The sequence below is a fragment of the Thunnus maccoyii genome, chromosome 5, assembly GCF_910596095.1.
Source record: "Thunnus maccoyii chromosome 5, fThuMac1.1, whole genome shotgun sequence".
Classification (NCBI taxonomy): domain Eukaryota; kingdom Metazoa; phylum Chordata; class Actinopteri; order Scombriformes; family Scombridae; genus Thunnus; species Thunnus maccoyii.
Window position 1 is genome coordinate 1,453,214 of NC_056537.1, and position 13,171 is coordinate 1,466,384.

The window sequence follows — 13,171 nt, forward strand, 5'->3', positions numbered from 1 at the left end:
AACTACGCTGGGCTTTATTATTATATATCTGAGTTTTGTATGTATGTACCTGGAAACCAGTGTGTGTGTGTGTGTGTGTGTGTGTGTGTGTGTGTGTGTGTGTTTGCATTAGTGTTAGTGTGACCTTGGCTGGACTAATTGTTTATATGGAGGACACAGAGGGAGAGCACGTTTCTCTGCCTCTAATGATTCATAAACAATTTTAACAGGATGAACTCCATCAGGACCTTAATTAGTCACACACACACACACACACACACACACACACACACACACACACTTCCTGCTGGTTGTGAAGCTGCTGAGCTGTTTCTCTCTCTGGGTTTAACCTCTGATGAGCAGCTTCAGTCTGCTGAGATGTGTTCACATGGACGTTTTATATACATTTCAGAACCTTCAGAACGAGTCAGCCTGTTTATTTAAAGGGTTCATGTTCTGCTTTTGTTTTATTTATATCCTGTTCTGATGTCGGATATTAAAGATCCCCTCCAGTCATGTTTAAGACTGCCGTCTGCTTAGAATAATAAATTATATCTGACGAATTTTCTTTCCCACAAAAGATGTTCAGTTAACTTGTTAACATTTCTTAAAATTACATCTCCTCTTTCTCTCTCATTTAAATTTCCAGAATCTATGAATCTGTAAATATATTTCATTTCTACAGTTTTCCAGCTGGACACCAGATGTCTCCTCCTTCACTGTAAACTTCATCCTCAGTGTTTGTGCTCTGGAGGCTCCAAGTTTACACATCACATTGTGTCAGTTGAATACTGGACCACTCTCAACCTGCTCTGAGTTTGCTAAGTTACTTCCACTTCCTCCTCATGATGACATCAGATATCTCACACATGGCCAATAACAGCCGTCTGCTCCATAGCCTTGGTTGCTAAGGTGGTTGCTAAGGTGTTTCCATGTGTTGTCCACTCTCATATTTCAGATGTGATTCAGCTCCAACATGTACGGATGGATTTGAGAAGTTGACATTTGGAGTAAAGAAGGAGAAGAAGAAGTGAAATCCTGCTACTACAGTTTGTTTACATAGCCTCCGGAGCCGGAGGAAGCTTCCTGAAGCTGACCAATCAGAACAGAGTGGGCTCATCAGGAGGCGGGCCTTAAAGAGACAGGAATAAAAAATACATTTTCCCAGTCCTGGTCCTGTTTCGCAGCGTAAATGGTTCAGTTATCTCTTGTTATATGTGTAATATATGTCCATTTTCTTTTTTTTTTGTTCAAAACAATTAACATATAAAAACTATTCTTCTTCTACAAAATTATTATATACAAAACATTCATCTTATTGTTTGCAGAAGAAAAGAAAAACAAAACAAAAACAGAACTCTGAGTGAGGGGGAGTGTTCAAAGATTTCAAGCAAAAAACAGGTATTAATAGTTTTTACAGCCTTTGACTGATGATTAAATGTGACTCCAGTTAGAATAAAGTTGTGTGTGTTTGAATGAAGCTCAGGTGAATCTCAGCATGTTGCAGCAGGTGAACGAGGCGCACCTGGAGAGCCATAAGGTCAATCAGACAGTGGGCGGAGCCAAACTTCAACTCTACAAAACCACCTGCTGCACAGGTGAGTCTGTTTCAAACAGTGTAAACAGTCAACATGACGCTGGCCGTCAGAGTTGTCTTCTATCTGTTCTGCGCAGTGACCGCAGCAGCTCAGGAGTTTAACTGGAACGTGTTTGGAGACCAGAAACCAGACCGGCCTGCAGTCCAGGAACCAGCAGGTAGACCTGATCCGCATCCACAGGAACAAACACAACACTGGCCTTCTTCACATCAAATGAAAACTGCAGACAAGTCACATTAAGACTTATTTTAAACTTAAATATGATGGTTAAATAGACATCGACACTGATTCAGTGATAAATGCTCTGAGTGATGTTAATCAGCTTCAGTATTTGAGCATTAGATGAAACGAATGTTTCAGCATCAAACATTAAAAAGCAGATCAGTGCTGTAGGCCCGCCGTGTGTCTCGCTGTGCCCCCCCCCCCCCCCACCACGGTCTCATCTGCAGACTCAACCGTTTCTGTCAGAGGAGGCTTTAATACAAGATAATAACTGGATGTTACAGTTAAAGCTAGGTGGAAGCTATTAGTTTGCCAGAGGTTTAAGCTAGCTAAACGGGTGTCTCACCTTGCTCTCCGTTAATACCCTCCACCCCCATTGAAGGTGGGGCTGTACTTGTTGCAGCTGCATAAAGTCCGTTGCACCTCTGCTATCATTTTCTCTTTTATGTTTCTTCTTTTCTTCGGGGGGGAGCTAGATGTTAAACTTTTGACATTAGTGTGACAGACCAAACATTTTTTTTTTGTTTTGTTTTTTTTCATTATAGGGAGGGAAAGTCGTGTTTTCAACCACTATGTGACTCTCAAATATTATCACTATTCATACAATAAAATGTAACACAAAGTGCTTAACACAATAAAAACAATACAGTCCCCCAATCCATGCACAAACAATAAATGACTTTGTTGTAAATAAAGATTTCAATAAAAACAGGAACTGAGGAAAGGTTAAAGGTCAGTCCCTTGACCCGGGGCCCAGGACAGCTGACCCGGTGTCAGCGGCCCTCAGTGATGATTCAACAGTGGGGACATGCAGGTGTAGAGAGAAGTTCCTCTTCTAGCTTTCTGTCCTCTTTTCATCATCGTTCATAGAATAGAAATACTAAAAGGCAAAAGAACTTAATACTGAACAAGTATAATAAATACAAAACTGTAACACAAAATAATAAAACACTGTGGATTTTGGCCTCCATCACTTCCATTGAAAGCACGTTGGAAGGATCTTTTAATATCCAGCATGAACAGGAGGAATGATTACATTACTGTCACTATGGACACCTTACTGCTGGTTTAACACACTGGGAACACTGGGAACTGTCCTTTTAATCTTTGGGAAGCGTAGAGTCCTGAACAGAGCTAATGTTGGTAATGATTCAGTCAGCAGTCACTATTTCCAAGGTGAATCAACCTTCAAGCTTCACATATAACTGATGCTGAACAACAGATGATACTGATGGATGCTATCGCCTCTCTGTCCCAGCTGTTCTCCAGGAGAAGCAGTCTCTCCATGAACCGTTGTCTTGGAGGTATCCGGACCCACCGGCCGAGGAGGAGCCTCAGTTCCCTCCGGACTTTGAGCTGAAGGCTCCGACAGCAGCCGACAGCGTGAGCGCCGTCTGCGGGGAAAACTCAGTCAGGGTGGAGGCCAAGAAAGACCTGCTGGGGATCGGCAAACCCGTCCGGGCTGAGGACGTCACGCTGGGAGGATGTCCTGCCTCAGGGGAAGATCAGGAGGCTCAGGTCCTGGTGTTTGAGTCGGAGCTGCACGGATGTGGCAGCGAGCTGCTGGTGAGTTAAATATGACGGGAACAGCTCGGTGACTCCAGAAGGTCTGTCATGTTTTGTACATCAGATAAAAATAAGACATTAAGTATAAATTAGCATTTCCAGTAAGATCTGAGTTATTTGAGAATTGAATTGAGGTTTCATATCAAGGTGTCCAAAGCTTCAGATGACTGCTGTTGATGTCCAGCTGACTTCACTATGTCCCATCCTTTATTTTACTTTAAAATGGAACAAATGCAGGTTACACAAGCTGCAGCAAACCATCATACTCATATTCATGAAATGATGGGTTTCGTATTTCAGACAGAAATGGACAAACAGCATCTCATCTTCAGCATCAGTTTCACTGATTTGTCCTCCATCACTTCCATTGTAAGGTCATTATGAAGGGATCTTCTAATGGTCAGTAAGAACAGGAGGAATGATTACAGCAAGAAAAACAGCTTTAATGTTCATTTGGGCTCCTGACTGGTTTAAGACACTTGAAAAATTATGAACCCGTCCTGTAAAGCAAATCAGATAGTGGGAATGTCTTCCAGCTTGACATTTAAGGTGTCCAGTAAACTGTTTCAGATGTCTGAGGACTCGTTTGTCTACGTCTTCACGCTGCTCTACACGCCCAGTCCTCTAGGAGACAGTCCCATCGTCCGAACCAGAGACGTCACCGTCAACATCCAATGTCACTACCAGAGGTCAGATAACTGAACTCAACCAGAAAAAAACTTGTCTCTTTAAGTTTCAGTCATCTCAATGTTTTGTTTTATTTATAAAAAAACGAAAGCTAAATGTTAGTGGGACGTGTTTTTAGATTTTTGCTCTTAAAGGATCAGTCTGGAAACCAAAAACTAATAACAGTAATCACGTGTTCAATCTCTGGAGAGTAGTTCTGTAGTTCTAAAGAAGAGACCACTGTGCATGTGTGAGAACATGTTTCTGTTTACAGCTTCACTTCAGATATTTACTTCAGATATTTTACAGTAAACAATCTGTTTTTTGTTTGTTTTTTTTCCCCATACTTGTTGTATTGATCACATTCTGACCCAGACATTGTACAATTCTCAAAGAAATTTAGTACAGAGTCAAAACTTTGTGATACGTAGCACAGAACTGCTCTCCAGAGACTGAAAACATGATGCTGTTATTAGTCTTTGGAGCCATTTCTGAACAAACTAACGTGACCAAAACTCTTCATGATGAAGGAACATGTCACCCAGTGCAGCGATGTGACTCACTGACGTGTTTTTAATAGTTTCTGGACAACAATGGAGGAATAAGATATATCAGGCTTTGATACACACACAATACTTATTAGTAGATCAGTTCATTGATGGTTTGGATCCAAACAGATTTAATCACAAGAAGAAAATATAGAAAAGCACCAGAATGATCCTTTAAGTTTCCGTCATTTCAGTGTTTGTTTTCTAAAAGTCAAATGTCAGGAGGCCTTTGAGTGGAGCATGTTTTCAGATTTTTGCTGTTGTTGTGTTTTTAGGAAGCATGACGTGAGCTCCGGGCTGCTGAAGCCGACCTGGACTCCGTTCAGTGACGTCAAAGCTACAGAGGAAAATCTCTACTTCTCCCTCAGACTCATGACTGGTAGGTGAGATAAATTTTTAGTTTTTAGAACAAGACTCTTGTGGATCTTGTAATGTTTGATCAAATCACTTTTCTCCATTTGGCAGCAGAATAATGGGAGAAATTCTGTTGATTACCTTTTTTTGTTTAATTAAATAAAAGTGTATTCTTGTCCTGAGACATCCCAAACAGTCCTTGTCTTTTTGTCCTGCCTCTCTCTCAGATGATTGGCAGTTCCCTCGTCCATCCACTCAGTTCCTGCTGGGAGACATGATGAAGTTTGAAGTGTCGGTCAAACAGTTTCACCACACTCCTCTCAGAGTGACGGTGGACAGCTGCGTGGCCACCATAGTCCCAAACATCGACACAGTCCCACGATACTCCTTCCTGGGCAACAATGGGTCAGTTTACTTCATTTTTTTTTGTTTTGTTTGTTGTTTTTGTAATTTTATCTTGAACCTTCTGACAGTCCTGTGTTGTGTTCAGGTGTCTGTTTGACAGCCAGCTTACAGGCTCCAGCTCTAAGTTCCTGCCTCGGTCTCAGGACGACAGACTGCAGTTTGAGTTGGAGGCGTTCAGGTTCCAGCAAGACGACAGCGGCTTGGTGAGACTCAAACATGTTACTGTTTTACCGTTTCCTTCCTTTAAAGACAGCTGCTGGTTTCTATACAGATCAAACTCTGAAAACCCTCCGTGTGTCTGTTCAGATCTACATCACCTGCAATCTGAGAGCGACTGCAGCTGCTGCAGCTGTCGATTCCGCCAACAAAGCTTGCTCCTTCTCTAACGGGTGAGACGCCACCAACACTACAACTCCCATCATCCTCTCTGCTACAAGCACTACTACATTATACATTTCTCAAAGGACTTGAGTAGAAGGTCCAGAGGTTGTGATATGAAGCACAACAAGCTGGTGAAGCTTTAAACAGAAGCGTGTTTCCTGCACATGCTCAGTAGCGTCTGCATTACACAGAACTACTCTCCAGAGACTGAAAACATGACGCTGTTATTAGTCTTTGGAGCCGTTTCTAAACAAACTAATGTGACCAAACTCTTCTTGATGAAGGAACATGTAACCCAGTGCAGCGGTGTGACTCACTGATGTGTTTTTTAGTAGTTTCCAGACAACAACAGAGGAATAAGATATATCAGGCTTTGATACACACAATACATGTTCGTAGATTATGGAACTTTTTCCCTGACAGGTGGAGCGAGGCCAGCGGCAGCCATCACGCCTGTTCCTGCTGCGATACAGACTGTGGGACAGGAAGTCAGCTGACAGGTATGTATCAGAAAGAGCTGAGTCACAGCATTTATACACCATGAAACTGGATCCCTATTTTTAAAGGGATTTTGAGTGGATATTATATTACTGTCCACTAATTTACCCCATCACACATTATTTTAAGGTTTTTTTTTAGAAGGTAAAACTCGTTTTAAACTTGACCACATAACATGACGCCTGTCCCTAAGTGTATACTTAATTTTTTTTAAGGCCTTAGTTTTTCAATAGAAGTGAAATTTAGAGGATGGTTATTTTGCTCAAATTTAAGGGTTTTCATCCCCCTGAAAATAAAAACCTCAAACTGTGTAGATAATACATTTAAAATATGTAACCTATTCAAATCCATTGCTTCTAATTAACCCAGTGAGTCCTTTAGGGTGTAAACATGATTGACTTGATTACAGAGTAGGAGGTATGAACGCATGCCAACCATCTTCACTGTAGACATTATGAAGGTCTCATCTCTTACGTCTTTCAACAGCAGACCTTTACAGCTGTGCAAGCTATTATAAAATATTTTATGAAAAGAAAACCTTTTATTTAATGTGAAATTAATTATAAACTTCTCAGGAAAAGGTATTTTTGTGAGAGTCTAAAAGTATTTGAACTTGTGTAAAGGACATGAGGTTATTATCATCAAACAAGCCTCACATCACTTTAACTCCTTCATACTAAGAACAAAATACAGCAATTTAACACGAGGAGGGAAGCTGCTGTTGTTCATGAGTGGTGCTGAAGGTTTAAAAGGACCCTCTCTACCTGTGACGTCAGTCCTGTCTCACCATATAGTTTAGTTTTGGATTGTTTGCTGATTTGAGATGGGATTTTTTGCTAGTGATCTGTAATGCTGTAAGGTTTTCATACTTAATCTGGATCTTGTTTGTGTTGCAGGTTCTCAGTGGGAACAAGAAACAGCAGTTGGACCAATCATAGTGAAGGAGAGACCTTTACGCTGAAGAAAGACCAAATAAAAAGAAATGAACTGAACATGATGAGTCGGTGTGGTTTGTTCATGTGATTAAATCACAACAACTAGAACAGAGGTCCAGCTGATAGTATTGTTATTTAACCAGGAAGTCTTTTGAAGTGTTTGTATTCTGTGTGTGATTGATAACTAGCTGCTAATGGAGCAGAAACCAGCCTAACAGGCTCATTCATTGTTATCTTTACAACCAGTTTCCATCATGTAAATATCCTTCATGTCCACCTCCAAGCTGACCTGAAACTCAAAGAAACTGAAACAAGTACTGTACTTCAGTACGATTTTGAGGTACTTGTACTTTACTTGAGTATTTCCATGTGATGCTACTTTCTACATTTCAGAGGGAAATATTGAACTTTCTACTCCACTACATTTATTTGACAGCTTTAGTTACTTTTCAGATGAAGATTTGACATGGAAAACAGATGTATTCTATATTTATATTTGTAATTTGGATCACTTTGCAGATTCAATGTTTTAAGACTGATTGTCAACAGGTCAGTAGAGAAGGTCAGAGGTGGGCGCTGATGAGTCGTGAGTGCACCAATACAATGTAGAATATTTTCATTTTGCTAATCTGAAGTTAACGTCCTTCTGTTCATAAGAGATTAGCAGCAGATCAGCGGGCGCAGGGCTCCCACTGATCCCACCTCTGGGTAATATTAATGCTGGCAGGTATTGATTAGTTGTTTGTTTTTTTTTAAAGCATTATTTAAACTGTTTGTTCAAAATGTAAGGAAGAGTTTGACAAACACGATGTAAACATTCATCTTTTCTGTCACCACCTTCCATCCAATCAGCTGCTCTGTTGGACTCTTCAGGCTGCTGCAGAGACTCTCAGCCGATTTCACTTCTTCTCCAATTATCCCCCAAAAACCTCTCTGGTCTGAGACGATGCTAATTAGTTTATAGACTTCTGTGTGCGATCAATGGGAAGCTCCACCATCACACTCATCTGTTTTAATTACACAGATTCTTCTGGATGAAAGCGAACACACACACAGATAAAAGAAAGTTGGTGTCTGTCGTCTGGAGGCTTTGTGCAGAAAGGGAACGAAATGAAACTAGAATAAAACAGACGGTTGAAACCACTGCAGTTTGATTCTGTTGATGTACCACATGAATCAAGAACTAATCCTTAATTTACTAAAAAAAACATGCCAGAGATCCTTTTATTTGTCCATGAACCCACTTAAAAAACCTTGATTTGAGAAGATAAGGTCGCATCATCATCCTCAACATATTTGACAGATGAACTAATGCTCCAATCTGCTTCATCAGTTCCACCTTCTCATGCTGTCAGAATCCCCACATTCACCAAATCTGACCAATGATCTCTCTGTCCTTAGATGAACTTCTTTAAATTTTAGTTTGTGGTTTGTGGAGGAGACGGCTGTGAGAATAACTTCTAATCATACAACAGTGAACTTTCTACGTGGAGACTAGGGGTGTGCCCGAATACCAATATGTTATTCGGCAAAGCACAAATAGTGGGTTTTGTACGAATATTTAAATTATTTGTATTCGAGAAGAAAAAAAACATGTCAAATACCAGCGTGCAGGTCGGTTACATCACTATCTCAGTGTCTCTCCTCTGCTCCGCTGTGACGTCTATCAGCAGGTCTCAACGAGGGGAGTCACATCCACCTGCTACATGACGCACATTTCCTAATTTGGACATCAGTCCTGGAGTTGGGGGTGTTCCCCAGAGATAAAGCTGAACTACTGACACATGTGAAGTGCTCTCAAGGGACTCTCCATAACCTGTTGTTCCCCTTCTTTCCACAAAGTTAGGTTGTAAAAAATAGACAATAAATGAAAAATGCAAAGCAATAATCGAAATTCTTCCCTACATGTTACAGGCTGTGCTGTCTCTGTGTTATGGGTGTATAAATAGGTAGAGGTCTGTCTGCGATGAGGTGATGAGTAAGGTTTTAGCTCAGTAATCAGCGCAGTCGTCTACCATGCGGGGACCTCCTTCGTAAGGTAGTTTATACATGAACATTTATAATAACACTTTAATTTTCTAAAATTAAAAGTGTAATAAAAACAGAATTTTTCAGCCTCTTTCCACTTTTATTCGAATACAAATACAAATAATTTTGCTGCTTCAACAAATACAGATACAAATACAAATACTGGGCTCTCTGCACATCCCTAGTGGAGACCTTGTTGTTATCGTGGATGATTCGTCTCCCAGAAACTCTGCGACTCTGCCAGGAAGTAAAGGACTAGTCCGCAGCATCGTGTTGTAGAGAGATGCGTCGTCAGACTCTGTCCTCTACTGCCTGAAGCTGCAGAGTAAAAATGAAAATGGGCTTTGAAACAAAAATTGTGATTTGGACTAAAAACTTAAAGATGAAATTTATCTGTGGACTCTGAAGTTTCTATGTTGAAAAAAAAGGAATATCTGATTATATGTGTTTGAATATTGGCAAATATTTATTAGTAAAGAATATGAATACTTCTTTAGGTTAAGTTCAGCTGATGCGAGCCTGTTGGAGAAGTTAACATTAGAGCTGCAGCGAACGATTAATCAATTAATTGTCTATTAAATGTCAGAAAATAGTTGTTTAAATGCCAGTTAAAGTTTCATAGTCGACATCTTCAAATGTTTTACACCCAAAAATTTTCAGTTTATTATCATGTATGACAAAGAAAAGCATCAAATCGTCACATTTAAGAAGCTGAAAGCAGCAATTTTAGGGCATTTTTGCCCAAAAGATTACTTAAACAATTGTTTGATTATCAAAATAGTTGCTGATTAATTTTCTGTTGGTTGACTAATTGATTAATTGACTAATCGTTGCAGCTTAACATTATCAGAGCAATAAAGCCAGAAAAGAACTGAGAACATAAAAGTCTTGTGTTTTTCTTCATGTGGTTCATACAACAACCTTCAAAACTACAAATGCAAAACATATTTCTCTTTCTGTCAGGACGAGACGTTAACGACAAACACGTCACTGAATACGAGAAGTTAAAGTTCCTCCAATCAGCTGGATGTTTGTTCTTCTCTGTGCAGAGTTTGTTTTCATTCATCTGCTGAAGGAGGAAAAGTCTGGAAAAAGGAAAAGGAAAATCTGATTTTTGAAGGGGCGGGGCCTACACGCAGGATTTGTGACATCACAGCTAGTTTGGAGCCAATCGTGTTTCAGTATTCAATTTACACAAGTGTGATGTCACAAACACTGAGAATGAACTTCACAGTGAAGGAGGAGACATCTGGTGTCCAACAGGAAACTTAAGAAATTAAATATATTTACATATTTATAGATTCTGAGGAATGTTTTTTTCTTTTTAAATCTTTTTTTGTGGAAAAACCATATCAGGCACACATTGTTGTTCCAAGCAGAGTATGTTTAATGTCACATTAGCTCACAAATGCAGTGTTGGCATTAAATGGACTTAAGTCACTAAAACATTAGTTACAAACATCTATAAAAAACTGAAGTCAGTTTTGTGATACTTGAACACTTGTGTGGCTGAGTTGATTTTATTCGACATTTATGACATTAGCGGAGTAGGTCTCTGTGACCTTTGACCTTCAGTCTGACCTGTCGTACCGTGGTGGGTGGAGTTTACCTCAGCTGGATCGGTGCTGTGCGGGGACAGCTGTTCTGACGCTTCGCCATCGTCCATTTTAAATGACATCACCTGAGTGGACGCAGCTGGAGAGACGGTGTCATCATGCATCACAGAGACGGACAAAGGGCTCCATCATCTGGTTTCTATATATAACCCCGACCTCCTCCCCCCCCCACCCCCCCCCCCCGCCACCACCTAACCTCCTCGCTGCAGCCTGAGCGTCCATCCATCAGAGCTTCCTGTTGGCCTCATCTGTCTCTGCTCGCCATCTCCCAGGAGACGAGAGGACGATTCAAGCTGAGAGGTCACGGGGTCAAACTCAACAACAAAGACGACACAGTGAAAGTCTTAAAGATTTCATTCATGTCCAGCACTGATTCACCTCTGCACTTAATTAAAGGACTTTCTCAACCTCACAGTTATGCTTGTGCCACCCAAGTATGTAGTCTACCAGGCCCACCATCACACTGTGTATCTGCTGCCCCCCCCCCCCCCCCCCACCCCCCCCCCCCCCCCCCACCCCCCACCCCCCCCCCCCCCCCCCCCACCATAAAACACCAGAGTCATCACGTCTGTGTGGAAGAACTTTAAAGGAGAAGTTCACAGTTTTTCTGTCTTAAACCAACAGTCAGGAGCCCAAATGAACATTAAAGCTGTTTTTCTTGCTGTAATCATTCCTCCTGTTCATACTGACCATTAGAAGATCCCTTCATAATGACCTTACAATGGAAGTGATGGAGGACAAAATCCACAGTCCTCCTTCTGTGTAAAAATGTATCTAAAAGTTTATCTGAAGCTAATATGAAGCTTCAGCGTCCAAATGAGTCAAATCAAGTAGATATCTTTCAACGTTACAGTCTTTTTAGTGCCAAAGTTCCTCTTTTTGTTACTATACTTCCACCTGCAGCTCAACAGGGAAACACTGTCCGAGGAAACACAAAGAGGGAATTTGATGCTAAAAAGACTGTAAATGTGTCAGATATCCACTTGATATGACTAACTCAGACTGATGAAGCTGAATAGAAGCTTCACACAGACTTTTAAATGACTGTGTGGACACACTGTGGATTTTGACCTCCATCACTTCCATTGAAAAGCACATTTGAAGGATCTTTTAATATCCAGTATGAACAGGAGGAATGATTACAGCGAGGAAAACCTCTTTCACTGTTCATATGGACACCTGACTGCTGGTTATAGACACTGGGAACACTGGGAACACTGGGAAGTGTCGAGCCATCAGTGATCAGCTGCCATCAGGTGTCACTGCTGGTTTCTTAAGTTATGTTCAGATTTATTTGATGAGGGATATTTGTACTGAAATGGAGGTTTTAGGTTATTGTAGTCAGTTTTTGGTGGAAATATGTATTTAAATGTGTATTTGATATTTAATCCACTTTGGTTGGTAATTTGCTGGTCATTGCTAGTCAGTAAGCTGATTTTCATATTGTTTTCACCTTTATTTGTTTCTGTAGAACCACACACACACATCAATAAAGAAGACAAACAGTCTTATCTGAGTCTCCAGTATTATGTCCTGACTGTCGCTCAGTAGTCAAACATCCACCAGCCTGTAACATCTACATCCAGAGAGCAGCAGCTCCCCCTGCTGTCTCTGAACGAAGCTTCCTTCTTTGAAATGAAGAGCTGGGAAATATTGCGCATCCTCCGTTTGTTTGACCAGTGTTTTTACATTTCCAGTGATCATCACACTCCACTCACGTCACACAAGTAAGAAAAGTAAATGTATGTCTAGAGCAGTGGTTCCCAATAGTGGTGGAAGACGTATTTAGATCCTTTACTAAAGAAAAAGTACCAATACTACAATATATAATACTTCATTACAAGTAAAAATCCTGCATTTAAAGTCCTACTTAAGTAAAAGTACATATAAGTATATATAATAAGTATTATCAGCTAAATTTACTTACAGTATTATAGGTAAAAGTAATGGTTTTCCACAAAATTGGCCCCTGTGACTGATAGATATACTATCTAATAATATATAATAGATATAATATATAATTACATTATTATATCATTAATATAACATAATATTATTTATTATATAAATTGGGCCCTTCCAAAGGGTCACTAGATTAGATTATTAATAGTGAAGCATCAGTGTTAGAGCAGCATGTTACTGTTGTAGCTGCTGGAGGTGGAGCTAGTTTACACTACTTTATATACAGTTAGCTAGTTTAGTCCAGTGGTTCCCAACCTAGGGGTCGGGGCCCCTCCAAAGGGTCAGCAGATAAATCTGAGGGGTGGTGAGATGATTAATGGGAGAGGAAAGAAGAAAAAACAAAGTTCTGATACACAAATCTGTTTTCAGTTTTTGGACTTTTTCTCTAATCTTTGATTTTTGCTGAAATATTG

The 13,171-nt window shown here is 40.3% G+C and overlaps 1 protein-coding gene across 1 annotated transcript; it reads left to right on the forward strand.

Moving 5' to 3' along the window:
* The first annotated feature begins 1,588 nt into the window (after window positions 1–1,588).
* Window positions 1,589–7,209, forward strand: LOC121896806 (zona pellucida sperm-binding protein 3-like). Its single transcript, XM_042410833.1, has 9 exons — window positions 1,589–1,734; window positions 3,058–3,365; window positions 3,936–4,054; window positions 4,855–4,958; window positions 5,161–5,338; window positions 5,424–5,541; window positions 5,645–5,727; window positions 6,143–6,219; window positions 7,114–7,209. The coding sequence occupies exons 1-9, from the start codon at window positions 1,611–1,613 to the stop codon at window positions 7,176–7,178; spliced, it is 1,176 nt and encodes a 391-aa protein (XP_042266767.1). The 5' UTR covers window positions 1,589–1,610; the 3' UTR covers window positions 7,179–7,209.
* Window positions 7,210–13,171: the final 5,962 nt, after the last annotated feature.

What these genes read in the sequence shown, in the direction of transcription:
- LOC121896806 (XM_042410833.1), top strand. Translation starts at nt 1,611, where the DNA reads ATGACGCTGGCCGTCAGAGTTGTCTTCTATCTGTTCTGCGCAGTGACC. An exon ending in CTCCCTCAGACTCATGACTG is followed by an intron (nt 4,959 to 5,160) that starts GTAGGTGAGATA and finishes CCTCTCTCTCAG; the next exon opens with ATGATTGGCAGTTCCCTCGT. An exon ending in GCTTGCTCCTTCTCTAACGG is followed by an intron (nt 5,728 to 6,142) that starts GTGAGACGCCAC and finishes TTTCCCTGACAG; the next exon opens with GTGGAGCGAGGCCAGCGGCA.